General features: G+C 60.2%; 2 protein-coding genes across 2 annotated transcripts in view; both read left to right on the top strand.

Moving 5' to 3' along the window:
- LOC119543879 (FERM, ARHGEF and pleckstrin domain-containing protein 2-like) overlaps nucleotides 1-17,876 on the top strand; it is a 71,009-nt gene that overhangs the window by 45,035 nt on the left and 8,098 nt on the right. Inside the window, 22 exon segments of the mRNA XM_037848699.1 lie at nucleotides 792-1,956; nucleotides 3,547-3,639; nucleotides 4,380-4,493; nucleotides 4,871-5,104; nucleotides 5,893-6,188; nucleotides 6,251-6,317; nucleotides 7,793-7,951; nucleotides 8,564-8,716; nucleotides 9,479-9,639; nucleotides 10,411-10,674; nucleotides 10,970-10,991; nucleotides 10,994-11,044; nucleotides 11,047-11,101; nucleotides 11,463-11,544; nucleotides 11,816-11,940; nucleotides 11,942-12,194; nucleotides 12,277-12,281; nucleotides 12,497-12,660; nucleotides 12,731-12,791; nucleotides 13,455-13,656; nucleotides 15,796-15,834; nucleotides 16,186-16,275. Of these exon segments, the coding sequence (XP_037704627.1) occupies nucleotides 792-1,956; nucleotides 3,547-3,639; nucleotides 4,380-4,493; nucleotides 4,871-5,104; nucleotides 5,893-6,188; nucleotides 6,251-6,317; nucleotides 7,793-7,951; nucleotides 8,564-8,716; nucleotides 9,479-9,639; nucleotides 10,411-10,674; nucleotides 10,970-10,991; nucleotides 10,994-11,044; nucleotides 11,047-11,101; nucleotides 11,463-11,544; nucleotides 11,816-11,940; nucleotides 11,942-12,194; nucleotides 12,277-12,281; nucleotides 12,497-12,660; nucleotides 12,731-12,791; nucleotides 13,455-13,656; nucleotides 15,796-15,834; nucleotides 16,186-16,275 (3,855 nt within the window).
- On the top strand, nucleotides 8,303-9,808 carry LOC119543626 (FERM, ARHGEF and pleckstrin domain-containing protein 2-like). The gene is made up of 2 exons (XM_037848484.1): nucleotides 8,303-8,971; nucleotides 9,479-9,808. Exons 1-2 carry the CDS (start codon nucleotides 8,884-8,886, stop codon nucleotides 9,727-9,729), a joined length of 339 nt encoding a protein of 112 aa, XP_037704412.1. The 5' UTR covers nucleotides 8,303-8,883; the 3' UTR covers nucleotides 9,730-9,808.

Consider the following 17,876-nt stretch of genomic DNA (forward strand, 5'->3'; position numbering starts at 1 on the left):
AAGGTATTTTAATTATTCCTTTACAAACTTCAAATATAACGTCCAAGTATGCATAGTCTAAGAATTACATTTACACTTTCTTTTCTCTTACGTGGTATTTTTAAAGCCCCAAGAGAAGGTTGAAAATGGTTAAATGATTAAGGAGAGGTGACAGGACACGCATTTGAGGCGGGTTCGCGTTTGTGTCCCAGCGACAGCGCCCGTGGGCTGGTGCCTCTAGAGCCAGAAATGCCGGTGGTGTCTGGAATTCGGGAGCGAGGGTTGCACCCAGCGTGGGGGTGACTGTCCTCGTGCCCCCCCCCACTCGCATTTGGGGCTCTCCTGTGCCTGCTGAACACCCCAGGACTCTTGCCGCTGCTCGGATGTGCTCATCTGGTAGATGGGCCTCCGTCTGCGTGGAAACAATAAATCCTTGACAGCTGCCGTCTCATCTGCATGCACCAGCCCCTCTGGGACCCACCTGCCCCTTGCCGGTGGACGTGCCCCAAAGTGACTGCCCAGAAATACTTGCTGGGAGCCTCAGGGTGACATGACTCAGGAGACATGTACCACGAGGGGCTTAGTTTACACGTGGAGATTTCTTCACTGTGGCAACTTAATGCTATAAGAGAGGATGGGAGTTACCCGGGTCGGTTTGCACTTACAGGTGTGCGCTCTGAAGGGAGGGTCTGGGGACAGCACCTGTGGGGTGAAGGCCGCGATAGGCGCATGTGGGTGGCTGAGCTCCCTCTGCTGCTTTCTAGTAACATGTGACCTTGTGTGTTCCTCTTCCCCTGAATCTCAACCCCCAGAGCGTCTCGTTCACCGAGGGCTTGAGGACCTGGGCGCCTCTGGCCGCAGCCAGCACCGCCTTCTCTTCGGCCCCGACGTCCCCCGTGGCCCCCGGCCAGCCTGACCTGAAGGACAGTGGCAGTTCCCCCCCGGACCCCCCAGCCCCCTCCAGTGGGAGCCCAGCCGCTGAGAGGAGCCCCAAGGATGTGGCTGCAGCGCCCACAGCACCCGCTGGAGTGCCGCCGTGCCGAGGTGCCGGGCTCTGTCCCGTCGCGGGGCGGAGTGGCAGGGTCCTAGGCCGGGATGCCGCGGGGGCTGGCGGGGCTGGCGGCGCCGCACACAGACAGGACAGCGACGGGGGCCCCTCGGCCCCGGGCCTGCCCCTCGTTCCTGGGGCTGGCCGGCGTGGCCAACACTGTGCCCAGGGTGGACACCCCTCCACGCGGACAGACCCCCCGCTGCAGGTGTCGGAGGAGTTTATAGATGACGACCCCGCGGAGATCTCCTTCTTTGCCGGAGGCTCTGAGGCTTTTTCTTACCCCTTTGGCGGCATCCTGCCGGGCTCCAGGGCCCCTGCCCAGCCCGTGGTGTCCCCCGCCCAGGGTCAGGGCTTGGTGCAGTCTAGTCCAGACAGGTGTTCCACTGAGGCCGTGCAGCTGGACGCGGACGGCGACTCAGAGCTCGAGGAGGACGACGACAGTCTGCATGGCGACAGCCGCCCATCGGACACCTCGGCGCTGTTCGAGGTGAAGGCTCAGGCCAGCCTGATGCAGAGCCTGCTGAGCCCGTCCGAGACCAGCTCCCTCCGAAACAACCAGTCCGAGGCCAGCTCCCTGAGCAACGCACCCCTGCCCGGCGGGCTGCCCCCGCACACGCCCAGCTCAGCCGAGCAGTCTGGGGCGAGCTCCTTGGTGAACTTCCCGGCCGGCTCCGTGCACTCCGCCTCCAGCTCGGCTTTGCAGATCTCGGACATCCTCGACCAGCTGGAGCAGCTCGGCTGCCCGCCCCCTGCCGCCGAGGAGTCCAGCAGCGCCGACTCGGACTCGTGGGGTTCGGAGGCCGAGGGGCCCCTCGACGGGAGCCTCTTCTTCAGCAGTGCCTTCGCACGGGCAGGCGTGGAGAGGCTCGCGTTCGATTTGCAGAATAATTTAAGGATTCTGGTTCCAGAAGAGCAGGTCGATAAAAGCCCATACTGACCCCCGGCAGGCCCTTGACAGGGAGACGCCCGCCCAGCACAGTTGGAGCTCAAGGGGTTTTTGATTTAGGCCTAGAAAAAAATTGTGGATGACTAGATAATCATTTTTCTCCCTAATTTCCTGATTCGTTTTACTTTTTTGAATGTCAAAGTCTTAAAACTTTCACCTTGAATGATGTTAGAAACCTATGCATCAAGTTTAAAATAGATTACTGTTTAAGCTAGTCTTCATGGGGAGGGCTGATAAATCAGTCCTTGTAGCTTTGTTTCCTTGGCATTTGTTTGATTCATGTGAAAACTGGTGCTATGCATTTTTGAATGTTGAACGGCCATGACTCACGTAGACGTCAGCAGACGGTCCTACCCGCCTGGCTGCTGTGCCTGTTGCTTGACTTCTCCCCTGTGACTCACCCCAGCAGAGCTTTCCCTTCACTGTCCGGGCCCGGCCCGCGTCCAGGTCTGCCCTGTGGAGTCAGCACCTGGGGCTGGTGGTTTGCCAGAGGGAGCCCCAGGACCGAGGGCTTCAGCTCATGTTTGGCTCCAGATCCGGATCAGTGCCGTGTCCAAGATAGTGGACTGGCAGAGGCCCTGGTTTTGAAATGCACCGATGTAATGTTGAACTCTTTTCTCTTGTTCAGCTCAGTTGGGAGCATAATAGATAGAAGCTCACAGAAAAAGCAGAACCAGACCCACAGATCTCGAAAATCAGTGCCAGGGTGAACGGAGGGTTGTCGTCTGTTGACCGATGGAGCTCCTTGCTGATTAAAACTAGCAAGTGCGCTGGGCGTTCCCTAACTGTGTACGGGGCTGGGTGTTTCATCCTTAGGAATGGTGTTTGTCTTAGGGCACAGGCAGCTTGTATTAAAAATCGATAGCCTGTTCTGATAGATGGTCATAGAGGACATAGTTCTGTCTGGAAGCGGACGTGCTGGTGCCCTGGGCCCACTGGGCAGCGGAGGCCCCTCGCCGCAGCCACTGGGCAAGGGCAAGGCCAACACGGCACAGCTCTGACGGGCTCAGGGACGCACGGCCTGTCCGTTTCCGCTCTCCTGTAGTAGAGCAATTCTGTGTTTAAAGGTTAATTTTCTTCCCCGCGTGCTCTGTGGTAGCTTTTAGAACCATCTTTTCATTCCTAGTGTCTCTAGTTCTGTTTGTGGTCCGATGGGCCCGGTGTCCCCAAACGCGTTGTTGGCATCTTGCAAATGCTGCGCTTTTCTCCTTGGTGCTGACAGAGTGTTTGTGGCTCAATCTTAATTTTCCCTTTTCGTGGCATCTTTAAACCTGAGCCTCCATCTCCTTGTTGTACAAGTCGATGGGGCTAGTGTCTGCAGGATGTTTAATGATTGTTCATCCCCTTATTTAGACTTGTCTTCTTGAACCTTTGTGTCAGGTGAGCATGGCTTTCCCTGCTGGGCAAGGGCAGTGTGGTGGCGGGAGCACGAGTGGAGGCCCGATGTGTCAGGGCCACCGTCTGAGCTGCTCGGGCCACTTCGTTTTCCCGTCGTGTCACTCAACACACAGGCCTGGGGGGGTGGCCGGAGTGTCCCAGCCGCTCACCGCGCATGGCCCTGGCTCCACAGTCCTCGCCGGGACGGTATCCACCGTGGAGCCGTCGGGGGGCCCTGGGGGCGACTCAGAGCGGGAGGGCCGAGCCCCTAGGCTGGGGAGCCTGAGTGAGTTCCCTCCAGATGTGCTTTCTGCTGGGCCCTCCGATACAGCTGTTCTGTTGGGTTTTTTAAATGAAGCTTTACTTTCTGGAGATAATTGTTTAGCTTTTTATTTAGAAAGTTTTCAAAACATGTGAATGTGGAAAGAGGAGACCAAGGAGCCCCTGCCCCTCTCGGTTCAGCAGGAACCCAAGTCCCCAGACCAGCCCTCGGCCGTCCCTCCTCCGCCTTCCTCCTCCTCCTCCTTCTTCTTCTTTGATGTGTTTAGGTTCCTGACACGTGAACGTCTTTTTTCAATATTTGTGCACATTATCTCCATAACACCAGGACACTTTCTTATACAACTCTGTGATATTATCTTCAAAATTAATAATTTCTTAGTATCAACTAATTCCAAGAACACACAGTTTCCCCAGCTGTCGAATGTCTGCAGCGTCTGCTTGGTGAGGTCCGTGCGCTGCCCTTGGCTGTGGGTCCTGGAGCTCCCTTCGCTGAGGCGACCCCCCGTCGGGCGGTCCTGCCACTTCCTGCTGGGGGCGGGTCACCGGGCAGGGGCCGAGGCTTGGCGTCGGGCTCAGCTTTTCAGGCAAGATCTGGAGAAATTGTGAGCAGCTTTCCTCTTCCCGGCATTCCCAGTGTCTGCGAGTGTTACGGTGAGTGCTTTCTATTGAGGTAATTTATCTGGAAGTCAGAGTGTGGCTTTCTTTTGAGTTACTCAGGGCTCCCCTGCCCCTTTCACCTCCAAGTCGGCTGTCGGCCAAGAGAGCTGTTTAGAAACCAGTGGGAAGGTGAGCGGGTGCGCCCGGCGGCTTTGGGGCCTGAGGTGCCAGCGCCCCCGCCTCTCTCCAGTGAGCAGTGGCGTAAGTGGCAGGGTTGTTCTGTTTTGCCTTAATAAAAGTGGTTGACTATGGTTATTAACATTTGTAGAGCAGGGTAGCTGGCAGGCCTCGGGCTGTCTGTCGGCCTGCCCCTGGCTTGCCGCGGCCACTGGTTGTTTGCTGTGTCACCAACTGTCCCGAGGCCCCTGCTGTGTGTGAACTCTACCCATCTCCCAGCCTGAGAACGGGGCTGCAGGGCACAGGCCGGCGGGCGGACGTTTGGGCTCACGAGGTGCATGGGCTGGGAACCAGCACCCCCCACCCACGGAGCCACCTGCCGAGAGCGTTTGGTCAACTAGTGCCCACGAGATGCTGAGTTGATTCTCTGTCTCATTTCGTAATCTCCTGCTCATACCCAGAGCTGTGGGGGCTGTGGGTGCCAGCCCTGCCCCGGCCTCAGGCAGCCGTGGGTGGCCGGGGTCAGGGAGGCCCAGCTGCCCAGTGCAGCCAGCAGCCGCGGAGAGGTGGGGGACACGCGCAGACTCCCCGCTCTCGGCCACCCAAGGGCGGCACGGGGCCCACTGAGCCACCCAACTGTGCACTGTGCTTCAGGCAGAATGCTGTCTGTGTGAGGTGTCGGGTCCGGTTTGTGTGTAAGTGTCCATGTGCTTTGTGTGAGCCAATGTGCAGATAGTTAACATCTCACAGCAGCACAGCAAAGTGTCGGTAAGATGGGCTCTGCTAAAACTGTGATGTGTGCTGTGTCATTTTCACATCATCAGGTATTGACCTGTGCCTTTTCTGTGTCACACAGGAATTCTGTGAGTACAGGGTTAGCCTAGGAACCCCCTGCAGCAAACAGTACTAAATGGGCTCGAGATGAGCCGGCTCACACCAACAAAGAGTGTGACGTAAGATGGGGGGCTGTTGGCTGAGTGGTTCCCGCTGTTGTCTGTTGGCAAAGGATGGCTCGGGCCCGCTCGGTGCGTGCGGCTCAGCGTGCCCACTGCCTGGGACTCAAGATGGAAACCGGAACTGGGAGCTTCACCCGCAGGAACTTTGCATTTGGGTTTTGGGGTGGAGCGTCCTGATACGTGGTAAGTCCCCAGAATCTGCTCTGCCGGGGGCTGCGGGGACCGCCATGTGCCTCAACGCCCAGCCTGGTTTGTGGTACTTATAAAAATTGTTTTCTATTGAAATTGCCATTTATAAATTTGCAGATATGTACTAATCCAAAATTTTAAAACTTTTATTCAATAAAATAAGGAAATACTATGAATTAAAAACTGGACTTTTTAGCTCTTCACCCTGCTTGCTTTCTTCTGTTGACTGAATCCTGAGGAGGCCGCATGTTTCCCGTCATCTTCACCATCGCCTTCGCACTGACGTTCTGGGCCGTGAGGACGAGGCCTCTGTGGGGGCCTCGCTTTCCCGCTGTCAGTGTTTGCTCTCACCGAACGCTCCGTGCACCCGATTCCGGGGCGCCGCAGCGGGGCCGGCCTCACTCCCACATGCATCCTCAGCCTGCACCTGCCCCCACGGAGTTGGGGCCTGCACCCTGGAAATGAGGCGTTGGCTGCGTTTGTCCCCCCGTCGGCTTCCAGCCGCCCCATGGACCCTGTGGCCGCTCGAGCTAAGGCCCTGGCCCAGGCGAGCAGCTCCACGGGCTCCTTCTGCTTGAGCCGTGAACACAGCTTCCCACTTGGCCAACCCGAGGCCCCACTGCCGACGGCGAGGGTGATGACCACCCTGGGGTGCCGGCGACCTGGCCCCCCACCTCAGGCCGCCTCCCGCCCCAGGAAGCCCAGGGCGAGGCCTGCACTGTAGCTGCCCAGTGTGCAGTCCTTGAGGTGACTCGGGGAGCAGGTGGGCGCCCACCCCAAGCATGAGCCGAGTGGGCCCTGAGTGCCCCTGCAGAGCCCCCCCCAGGCAGGGCATGTGCACCCCACCTCATGGGCAGGAGCCCGGGTGCCAGGCCCCTGTCCGAGCGCGCCTGGAACAGACTCGTGGCCCCAGAACCTGGGGGGCAGCTGCCTTCCCCTCGGGGCCAGAGTCGCAGGGAGCTGTGCAGTGGGCGGGCTCCAGAGAGGCACCTCAGGGTCACCCCAGTTCCCGGGGCTGCCGCACAGCGTCTTGTTGGATGTGCAGCTCACCAACGGGGGCATTCTCACTTGGGGGCCCTTATAAAGCTCTCGAGGTGTGTCAGCTCAGGGTACGTTTCTTCACTAACAATCACTGCCCCGTGGACTATTTTAGTTTTTCTAATAGTTTGTTTTTGGACCTGCCAACATTGCTCCACAAAGTCTGAAGATGTATGAGCCGGGCCGTGTGCATCTCGGGGTTCTAGAACAAAAGCCTCCGGTTTATGGGAACAGAAGTGCCCAGTGCTGCAGGTGGCCGTGTGCAGGTGCACACATGGTGGCAGGTGAGAGGGCACACCTGGCAGCACCGCGGCGCCGGAGCCTGGCTCTGGGCTCTAGTGAGGGGTGTTTTTCTCAGCAAGGAAAGGGCCTTGTTTATTTAGAACAGAACAGAAGGAAGAACATTCTGAAAGTGTGGGGTGCTCCCTCAGAGCCCTGAGACGACAGCCCTCGGGGCCTCACGACTGCAGGACGGCGGGGCACAGAGCCAATGTTGGGGCCCCTCGTTAGTAACCCTTATCCTACTTCCCGCTTTCTGTTTTGAGGCCGAGTTTGTATAAAAGTGACTCCTGCCATCCTAGCCCGCGGTGAAGCTGGAAACAGCTCCCTGCTGAATCGCCAAGTTCACGCTTAGGCCGTTGTCCTTTTCCCGTGGAATCAACCGTCAGTCGTGGAAGCCAGTGAGTGCTTTTCTGGATCTTGCATCTTCTACTCTCGGGGTAAACCACAAACTTGATCTTGAATTTTGCCCAACAGCTGTTAATTCCTCCTCTACTATTAGGCAAATATTTTCAAGAATTGTTTAGTATAGTGTTTTAAGAAGATAATTTAAAGATACAAAATAAAAGTTTTTTCACTGAAGTTTTTTCATTTATTTTTCACCACCGGGTTAGAAACATAGAAACAGTCTCCTGAAGGGAAAAGGGAAGGTAAGCACAATGGCCTGCTGCATGGGTGTTTTTTCCCATAGCATTTCAAAAATGTATAAAATGAGTATCAAGGAAACTTGCTAAATGAAGAATGCCACAAAATCATCTGTCATTCCACCTGCCAGAGACGATCACTGTTGACAGTTTGAAGTGAGTTTCAAATTATGCTCTGTGGAGACGCCCTGTGGCTCCTGGTTTCGAGGGAGCGTCACCCGCTCACCCCCAAGGCACAGTCCGCGGGGTGACGTGCGTCTCCACACCCTCCCCCCAGCAGAAACTCATCAGTTTCACGTCATTTTCTCTCAGAGATTGAAGAAGTCCGTCTGCCAGTCAAGCATCGGCCACTCGACAGAAGTGCGGGAGTCGGGCCCCTCGTGCACGCGGGCCGTGGGAAGGGAGCGGACTTTCCAGCTGCCTTCCCGCAGCGGCCGTGGGAGCCGGAGTTTGCTTTTAACAGAATATTTAAGCTCATTTCGTTACGTGCCCGCCAAGGCTGAACCTGCGGCACCGAAGCCTCGGTGTGTTTGAAGGGTCTGGGAATCCCCGTGACACCTGCCTCTGAGCCACACGTCCTGGCCTCGCCCCGCGGCGTGTGCCCGCGACACCAGTTAACCTTCTCTGGGTGTCACGGTCGTGGCCGCGTAAAATCAGACGCAGGCTGGGAGGTCTAGAGATGAGGCCCCCAGGGATGCCCTTTGCTCATGACTTTATCCTCTGACGTCTGCATTCACACGATTTGAAGTAGGTGAGATTCATACAGTTTTACTGGAGCTGGCAGATTTAATGAAAAATGTTTAGTGGCATTTTGTGGTACTTTATTGTGAATTGATAATTTTGCCAAGTAGTAGCCACAGTGATTCAGATGGTTAGTTTAACCTCCTAAGAACCAAAATAGTTTATTAAAATGGTAACACCATCTCCTCAAGACCCTGCTATTTAAAAAAAAAGCCAAGTTTTTGCAGCGTTTTGGAGAGCGAGGCTGTGCCTGGAGCTGAAGAAATGCGAGCACAGCCGTGCACTCGTGTCCGTGTTCGTCTCGCAGTGAGCATGCAGGCGATGCGTGTACGCGCCTGGCGGGTGGGTCTCCGACCCGGGTGCCACCTTGTCGGACCTGCAGACTTCACGACCGAGGGGGACCCCGCCGTTCCCCGAGCTGCGTCGCGAGGCCCGGCTGGCCCAGGAAATCCCAACAGCGGTTCTCCAGGAAGCAAATCTAGATTAATCCATCTACGCACACATTAAGTCAAATAAACCGTTTTGATTTCATGAACTGGTCACGCTAGGTGACTGAATTTGGCGTTTATGGTGGTTGTGTAGGGGAGCGCTGCTTTGAAGCCAGTGGTGGGAGGAGGAAGGACCCAGATGTGGCGTCTATGCAGCCTGGATTCAAATCCAGGCCTCCCCCCGCATAACCATCCTTTCTGTGCTCAACTACGCCAGGAAATTCAAGGTAACTTCCAGTCTTAAGACTGAGTCACTTTTAAATAACTCCGTTAAATTTCTCCTATAAAACACTGCTTTAAAGGTATCAAATTTTAGCATTTAATAGTAACCAATTTCCCATAGACAAATATTAGAAATAAACCTTTGAGAATTAAAAAAACAAACTTGGAAATAGGAGAATGTCTCTGTCACGAGGCGGAGCTAGAATAGACCCCACTTGCTCTCCTTAGGATGAGGCACAGGTTTGGCTCCTGTCTGGTCAAAACCAAACATTGTTTTAAGAAGAGCAAAAAAATTACTCGTTTCTTCTGTGGTTTGACTAGAAAACCAACGTAAAGTCCTTGCCAGTGAGAAACTCAAGGAGTTGGGAAGTGGGGCCACGGGCTGAGCAGTTCCGCGCCCCTGACGCCCTCGTGGCGGCTGCGTCTGCCCTGGGTGGGCTCCTGCGTCTTCCCGGGGGTCCCGCGGGTCCTCCAACCCCGAGGGTGCAGCCCCTCTCACTTCTCCCTTCCAGGCCTGGGCCCGGACCACCCCACGCCGCCGCCTCTCAGCCCAGACCCCGCGATCCGGGCGACTCTGAGCCCAGGCGATGGGGGCCCGTTGCCCCTGCTGAGCCCCGTCCTGAGCGACGCCAGAGGGGCCGGGACCCCCAAAGAGGAGGAGACAGAGCGCCAGGTGGGCTGCCCCAGCGACCCTCCCGGGACCCCCTTCCTGAGACCCGGGGTTGCTGCTCGGGGTCCTTTGGGCCAAGACAAAGTTACTTGAGTTCAGTCGCCGGTGGCTCACCTCGTGGGGATGGGCCCTGGGGAGCCGCGGCCCCAGGGAGAAGGGGGGAGGACACAAGGTCACCTGGTCAGTCAGTGGCCACTGGGGGGGCAGCTGCCCGCCTGCCGTGCCCCCCCTTTCTGCTCCCCATTCTCCTCCCCCTTCCCTCCCCCATGCCCTCCCTCCCTCCACTGCCCCCCCACGTCCCGTCTTCCCTTCCCCTCCCCCATCCTCCCCTCCCCCATCCTCCCCTCCCCCATCCTCCCCCTCCCCCATGCTCTCCCCCCACTGCCATGAGGCACAAGCACTTGTGTAGTTTGCCCTGAATCAGCCAGAGAAGGTCCTGTCCGAGCTGCTTCCCCAGTGGCAGCTGCGACCCCTCAGGAGAGCAGCAGGGAGCCGTGGTGGGGGCGGTGGGGGGCACTTGGGGCCGTACACCCCCTCGCCAGGTCTCAGCCGTGCCGTCCGTCTTCCGGGGGAGTTGTCGGCTGGACTGGAGTGGGGGTCTCGCGTGGCTGGGGTCTGCTGGCTCGTGGCTTTTTGTTTTGAACTCGAAGGCGGGTTGTCCGGCCCCCTGTTCATTTTGCACGAAGACAAATTCCTCAGAGGCAGGAAAGTCCTTAAAGCCCTAAGTTCAGGTTTGCCCCTGGGGGCCTCTCGCGGTGGCCGTACGGGGGTCAGAGCGCGGTCACGCGGCACGTTGTCCAGTCGGATCCTCTCGAGAGTGAAGGGGCGCTGGGGTCACTGCCGGGCACCGCGGTCCCCAGAGCTCGGCCCGGTCACCTCATGCTTGGCGACCCCGCGGGGTGGGCCTGGGCCGGCGGCCGCGCACCCACCACAACCCGCGACCCCCAGCGCGGCCCGGCAGACGCGGCGTGTTTCATCGCAAAGGAGCTGCTCGCCACGGAGCGGACGCATCTCAAGGACTTGGAGGTTGTCGCTGTGGTAGGAAACCTAAGCACTGCGTTCCCGTGATTGTCTTCATGTTTCTATTAACGTTAAACCCAAACCTGAAGCTCCGTCCCCAGACGGTCTCCTGGCCACACGTTCTCTGCCACCTTAAGGTGCGTTTGTGTCCGGCCAGCCTGAGACTCGGCTGCGGCTTCTCGCGCGCTGGGAACGGGGCCCTTGGGAACTTTGCCCGGGATTGTTTCCTAAGAGCGTCGGGACTGGGTGGTCAGTGAGGGGCAGCCGTCGCGCTCACCCGGCCCCCGGCCCTGGGGGGCCGCTCTCCCCGCAGTGGTTCCGCAGCACCGTGCTCCGGGGGATGCCGTGCCCGCTGCCCTGGCACACCTGCTCTTCTCCAGCTCCGACCCCTCCACGAGCTCCACTGGCGCTTCCTGCGGGAGCTGGAGCAGCGGCTGGCGCACTGGTGAGGCCGGGCCACGGCCCCGCATCCTGAGCCCCCCGTGCACACAGCCTGAGCCCCAGTGCGCGGGGGCAGTGCCTCATTCCTGGGTTCGAGGCTGGCCGTGTGTGCCCACTGTGCCCAGGGACCTCTGGGCTTGGGAAGCAGATCTTGAAACAACCCTGCATTGGGGTGAGCCCCAGAGGAGGCTCGACGCACCAGGACCCCTGTCCAGCCTGCCCAGGAGAAGGGCAAAGGGGGTCCCCTGGCAGGGCCAGACCCTGAGCCCCTGGCGCTGTGTGCACTCAGTGTCACGCCTGGGGGCGTTGGGGGGCATCCGTCCCACACCCCTGAGCCTGGACCCTCCGCATCTCCTTCCCTGCAGGGAGGGGCCCTGGGACGCCTGGGCCAGGGGTGGCCCCCCACGCCTCGGAGACATCCTGCTCAGGAACCTGCGGCAGCTCCAGGTGGGACCCGGGCAGCCGAGGAAACGGTCTGCAGTGGGGGCCGTGTCTCCCCCAGGAGCTGCTCCCCATGGGACCTGGGTGGCCTTGGGGACTGCCCTTGTGTCTGGGAGAGGAGTCTGGGCCGAGACCCCACACTCCCAGGAGCCCTGAAAGCCCACAAGCCTGCCACGGCCGCATCCTTGTCCCCACCCAGGACCGCGGGCACTAGCTGGGAGCTGGGTTGGTGGCAGACCCCCGCCCACGGCTGCCTGAGCCCCCCGCACCTCCGCAGGGGTTTGCTGGCTCCTTGCAGAGGCACGAGGAGCTGCTGGTGGAGCTGGGAAAAGCTGCCGGGCGCTCCGAGGCGCTGGACGCAGCCTACAGAGCATTTGAGCTGCGGAAGGTCTGCCACCTGCCCGAGCGCCTTCCTGCTCAAGCCCACCCAGCGGCTGGGCCACTACCAGCACCTGCTGGCCCAGCTGTGCCGGCACTTGGCGCCCGGGCACCCCGACCTCCCCAACTGCTGCAGTGAGCGTGGTGCGTGCAGCTGCAGGGGAAGGGGTCCCGACAGGGCAGGGGTGGCCGCCGCAGCAGGTGGGGACCCATGGGGACGGGGCAGCAAGGCACCCCCAGCCCAGCCCTTCTCTGCTCCCCAGGGCAGCAGCGGGGAGGCCTGAGGGGCTGGCCGGGTGCCTGGGGCCAGTGGGCAGCGAGGCCGGCCCAGCGCCTCCTGCTTTCCTGCCACCACCACAGACGGTGTGAGTAAGGACCCTTTCAACACGCAGGGAACAGGGTCCCCTCGCGAAGCTGGCCTTGTTCATCCTACAGCGAGCATGTTGCACGTTTGCCAAAGAGGCCAACACAAAATCACCCAGACCATTTCCAGACATTTTAGGGAAACACGAGGTTATTACAGCACATTTAAATGTCTCTCACCAGCCATGGCCGACAGACACGGGGACCCGGCTGGCAGGTGTGTGACTGGGGACGGGGCACGGCGGGTGCACAGGGCGCGTCTGCTGCCGACCCACAAGCGTGTCCTCAGCGGGTGGCCCTGGGGACAGAGGAGACCCCCGGGCACTGCCATCCTTCTCGCCAACAAGGACCCCCTGGAGCAGCAGCTGTGCTCGGGCACAAGTGCTTGTGGACGGCCATTATTATCAGGACTGGCTTCTGCTCCACTTGCCGCTTGCTGCTCTGGGGTCAGATCAGAAAGGGCCCTGGGCTTCCGGCAGCTTCCAGAGCTACACCCAGGGCACCGCAGGGCCGTGAGGCGACAGCCCTCCAGCCCCGGGTTGTGCGCAGAGAACAGGGTGACCACAGGCAGCCACGCAGCAAAGGGGCAGCGCGAGGCGGGGCCTGGCTCCAGCGGTCCTTGGGGGTGGCAGGGCTGGGGTGGAGGGAGAGCTGGGGGGACGGAGCGAACGAGCAGGGCAGGTGGTCGGGGCACAGGGACCCCCACGGAGCAGATCTGTAGTTCCATCGTTGGCTAGAGACGCCCCCCACGTGCCACCCCGACCTCACTGTCCCGCCTCGCTGTGCCTGGGGGACGGTGTGACCTGCAGCAGGGGTGGTGGGTCCGGACGTGCTCGTCCTCGCAAGCCTCCCGCCTCCTCCTGAGCCTGCGGTCCTTACTCAGACTGTGAGGCTGGCACCCGCTCCGCCACCCAGAGGGAGAATCACAGTTGCTCTGAAGTTGCCCATCATTCAGTCTTAAAAACACAATTTTGAAGAACAAATACTGCTTTATCTGCAAATTAAATTGTCATCCACAAAGACCGTTCTTTCTCTCTTCCGAGTGAGAGAGCTGGCCGCGGGCAGGCAGTTTGGGTTGAACAAAGTGGACTCCGAGTCCCCCAGGAGCTGAGGACGGGCAGTGGCCAGCAGGGGTTCAGACGGGCTCCTCGAGTGAAAACCGTCTCCTAATGCAGCTCCTGTCACAAAGTGGTGAGCCTTGTCCCCCGCCCCGCAGAGGCCCTGAGAGCCGTCACCGCGGTGGTGTCCGCGCTGCAGCGCAGCCTCGACCGGCTGGAGAACCTCCAGAAGCTGACGGAGCTGCAGCAGGCCCTGGGCGGCGTGGAGAGCCTGGTCGCGCCCGGCAGGGTGAGTGCTGCGGGCAGCTGTCCCCGTCGAGTTGGCGCTCACACCCATGAAACACACACTTGAAAGCACACAAGACAAACAGCGTTTGCTAGTCTGTTCACCGTATTGTGCGTCCGTCACACCGTCTCGTCCCCAAGCCTATTTGGGGTCACCCAGCCCCGGCAGCCACCCGTCCGCTCTCCGCCTCCGGGGACCGTGACCGGCCGCTCTGCCCAGCACTGCGTCTCCAAGCTCCAGCCTCCTGGCGCGCGGCCCAATCAGCGCGTCGCTGTCAGGGTGGCTGAGTGCCGTCACGGCATCTTGCTCATCCGTCCTCAGTGGCTCGTGCTGCTCTGAACACTCGTGTGCACGTTTGTGTGTGAAGGTGCATTTTCAGTTCTCCTGGGAACTGAGTCCAGAGTGGTTTTAAACAGCAAACCATTTTGCCAAGTGGCTGCCCCATTTTACACGCCCACTGGCAATGCCCGAGGGCTCCAGTCTGTCCCCATCTTTGACCGGCTTTCATCATCTTTCCATTGGCGCCATCCTGGCCAGCGGGAGCGCGGAGGTCATCGTGGCTTTGCTTGCGGTTCCGGACGGCGAGTGATATCAGGCCCCTCTTCGTGTGCCCATTGGGTGTTGTATCTGTTTCTTGGAAAAGCATCTATTCAAATGCTTTGCCCATATTTGAGTTATTTGTCTTTTTATTGTTGAATTGTAAGAGTTATTTTATATTCTGGATGCCAGACTCTTACCAGATCTTTGGTCTGCAAATATTTTCTCCCATTTTGTGGATTGCCTTTTCAGTTTCCTCACAGTGTCTTTTGAGGCACAAAAGTTTTTAGTTTTGACGACATCCTCTTTACTTTTTGTGTTCACTTGAGCTATTGTGATTCTAAGAATCCATAGCCTAAATTGAGGTCATGCAGCTTTTCCCCTGTGTTTTCTTCTAGGACTTCTATCTGCTTTAGTTCTTATGCTCAGGTCTCTGATCCGTTTTGAGGTAACTGTGAGTGTGAGGCAGAAGTCCACAAGCGTGCTTCCGCGGGTGAACATCCAGCTGTAGAGACGCATCTTTCCCCATTGATGGACCTGGGCCCTCATCAGAAATCAGGTGGCCGCAGATGTGAGGGTTGACTTCTGGACCCTCACTTTGATTCTGTCGGTCTGTGTGTCTGTCCTTGTGCCCATGCCTTGCTGTTTTGGTTACTGTGTCGGCTGAGCTGGTTGCTTCCCGTCACCAGTGCCTTTTGGCCTCCACATGTCCCAGTGTGTGTGGAGCGGGTGCATGTTGTTGGCCTTGTCCTCGTGGTGCCCTGCAGAGCGCTGAGGACGGCGTCTGTCTCCTTGGCCTCCGAGGGCCGCTGCTGGCTGGGAGCTCTCGGTTCCTTCTCCTGAGGAATTGTCACTGAGGGGACAAATAAGCAAGCACAGCCTCCTGGGCCGTGGTTGTGGGCTCTGGGGCCAGGACTGAAATCGCCACCTGCTGCTGTACCCACTGCCAGGCGCCAGGGCCCGGTTGTCTCTATAACGGGGGCTCCGCCTCTGCAGGTGCTGCTGGAGGGGCCCGGCCCAGTGCAGTTGAAGCTGCAAGTGGGCGCCAAAGCCGTGGGGGGCGGTCCTGCCTCCCCCCGCTCCCTGGGCTCCTGTGCCCGGCCGTGGACTCGCCCCCCGTCTGTGTCCCTGGTGGGCCCCTCTGAGCTCAGCCCACTCGAGACCACTGCGGCTGGTGCTCCTTGGGCCTGCCCTGGGGCTGCTCGCGTCTTCTCCCAGGGCCTGAGGGAATCGTGCCTGAGAGGGGGTGCCGCCCTCGGACGCGTGCAGGGTCCAGGGCCACACAGAACTGCTCTTCCCGCTTCCTGGGCCGCCCCACAGGCTCCTCCTTCAGGGTCTCATCCCTTCGGGTTAAAAGCTTGTGACCTTAGGAATCCAAAATTCAGCGCAGATGCCAGGTACCTGCTAACAGCAGTGGGAGGCCCCCGCCCTGCGCCAGCCGCGGCCAGCGGCTCCCCAAAGCCCAGCCCAGAGGCGGGTTCGCGGCTGAGCACCCCTGTGCCGGGCGGGGGTCTCGGATGGGGCCGCAGACGGGGAATCAGATGGGGGCGTCCCCCCACGGAGCACCCCGACACGCCCGGGCCCCTGCGCCTGCCCTGGGGCTGCACTGCTGTCTTCCAGGAGCTCCTCTGCGAGCTCACGAGGACGGGCCTGCAGCGGAGGCTCTTCCTCCTGGTGAGCCCCTCCCCACGCCCGGGCGGGACCCTCACTCCTGGGTCGGAGCAGGCGCTCCCTGGGGACGGCCGGGCTCCGGGCTCCGGGGGGAACAGACGTCGAGAGAAGAGTCCGAGCGCCTGTGGCTGCAGGACTGAAAACAGCCCCAGGCCAGGTCCCGGCAGCGTGGCGATGCCCAGGTTGGTGGCAGCTCCCGGTCATGGGGACGACGGGGGATCAGGGCCCTCCTGAGGCTCGGGCCAGCCGGGCCCTGTCCTGCTGCCGCGCTGGGCCTCTGCCATCCCGTCTGCTTCCACGGGATTGAAACTTTGTCACTGCGATCAAACCCGTCCACCCCACCTTCCTGCACAGTTGTCGGACATGCTGCTGCACACGAGCAAAGCCACCGCGGGCACCAGCTGCTTCCGGATCCAGGGCCTCCTACCTGTCCGCGGCCTGCTGGTGAGTGGCCCAGCCCGGCCCGGTTTCCGTCTCTCGGTCAGTGGCGGCTGCTGTCCCTTCAGGGGCCCCTCTGGGTGGGCCCCGGGCCCTGGGGCCTCCGCGGAGCGTGTCCTGCGGCAGGAAGTGCGTCTGGGGCCTTGCCCACTGCCCTCGCCGGGTCATCCCCGAGGCCACAGCTGGCGGCCACCTCTCTCTGAAGGAGAAAACAGTGAGCCACAGATTCTTAAGATGATAGTGTCTGTGCTTCGATTTTATACTTGTGTCTTTTCACTGGAAATTTTGGTTCTTAGGGACGTTGTAATTAGTTACGTGACGCACTCGCGTGTAGTTCTAAAGCCATGTATGTTCCCGCTGACGGACGTGTGGGGTGTGGCCTCCCGCTCACCCCTGTCAGATGCGCCCCTGCTGCCCAGCTGTGGCTGCACGTGGGGGTCCCGGGCACAAGCCTCACTGCTGCCCACGTCCCCCTCGTGGCCGGTGCCACCTGCATCCACTCGGGCGGGCGGAGGCTCTGCGCCAGGTGGGGCCAGCGCAGTTCACCAGCCGGTGCCCACATTGTCTCTCATTCATCACCGTGTCACTCGTGATCGGTGCTTTCTGTAAACTGATGAAGACGTTTTAAGGTCATGGAGAGCCTTTCTCGTAGCTCCCACTCTGCCAGGTCCCACTGTGGGCTCACCTGTTCTACCCGGGATCTACCTGGGGACGCGACAGACGGGAGAGCACAGGACGCAGCTGATCCTGCGCACCGGTCCCATGTCCGTGCGCGACGTCCCCGTGTCCGTGCGCAGCTCCCTTGTCCCCGTATCCCTGTCCCCATGTCCGTGCGCGACGTCCCCGTCCCCATGTCCGTGATGTCCCTGTCCCCATATCCGTGCGCGGTGTCCGCATCCCCGTGTCCCTGTCCCCGTGTCCGCGTGCGGCTCCCCCGTCCCCGTGTCCCTGTCCCCGTGTCCCTGTCCCTGTGTGCAGCATCCCTGTCCCCATGTCCCTGTCCCCGTGTCCCTGTCCCCGTGTCCCTGTCCCTGTGTGCAGCATCCCTGTCCCCATGTCCCTGTCCCCGTGTCCCTGTCCCCGTGTCCGTGCGCAGCTCCCCTGTCCCCATGTCCCTGTCCCCGTGTCCGTCCCCGTATCCCTGTCCCTGTGTCCGTGCGCGGCTCCCCTGTCCCCATGTCCCTGTCCCCGTGTCCCTGTCCCCGTATCCCTGTCCCTGTGTCCGTGCGCGGCTCCCCTGTCCCCATGTCCCTGTCCCCGTGTCCCTGTCCCTGTGTGCAGCATCCCTGTCCCCATGTCCCTGTCCCCATGTCCCTGTCCCCATGTCCCTGTCCCCGTGTCCCTGTCCCCGTGTCCGTGCGCAGCTCCCCTGTCCCCATGTCCCTGTCCCCGTGTCCCTGTCCCTGTGTGCAGCATCCCTGTCCCCATGTCCCTGTCCCCATGTCCCTGTCCCCGTGTCCCTGTCCCCGTGTCCCTGTCCCCGTGTCCGTGCGCAGCTCCCCTGTCCCCATGTCCCTGTCCCCGTGTCCCTGTCCCTGTGTGCAGCATCCCTGTCCCCATGTCCCTGTCCCCATGTCCCTGTCCCCGTGTCCCTGTCCCCATGTCCC

Source organism: Choloepus didactylus, chromosome 9 (assembly GCF_015220235.1).
Source record: "Choloepus didactylus isolate mChoDid1 chromosome 9, mChoDid1.pri, whole genome shotgun sequence".
In the NCBI taxonomy this organism is placed as follows: Eukaryota; Metazoa; Chordata; class Mammalia; order Pilosa; family Megalonychidae; genus Choloepus; species Choloepus didactylus.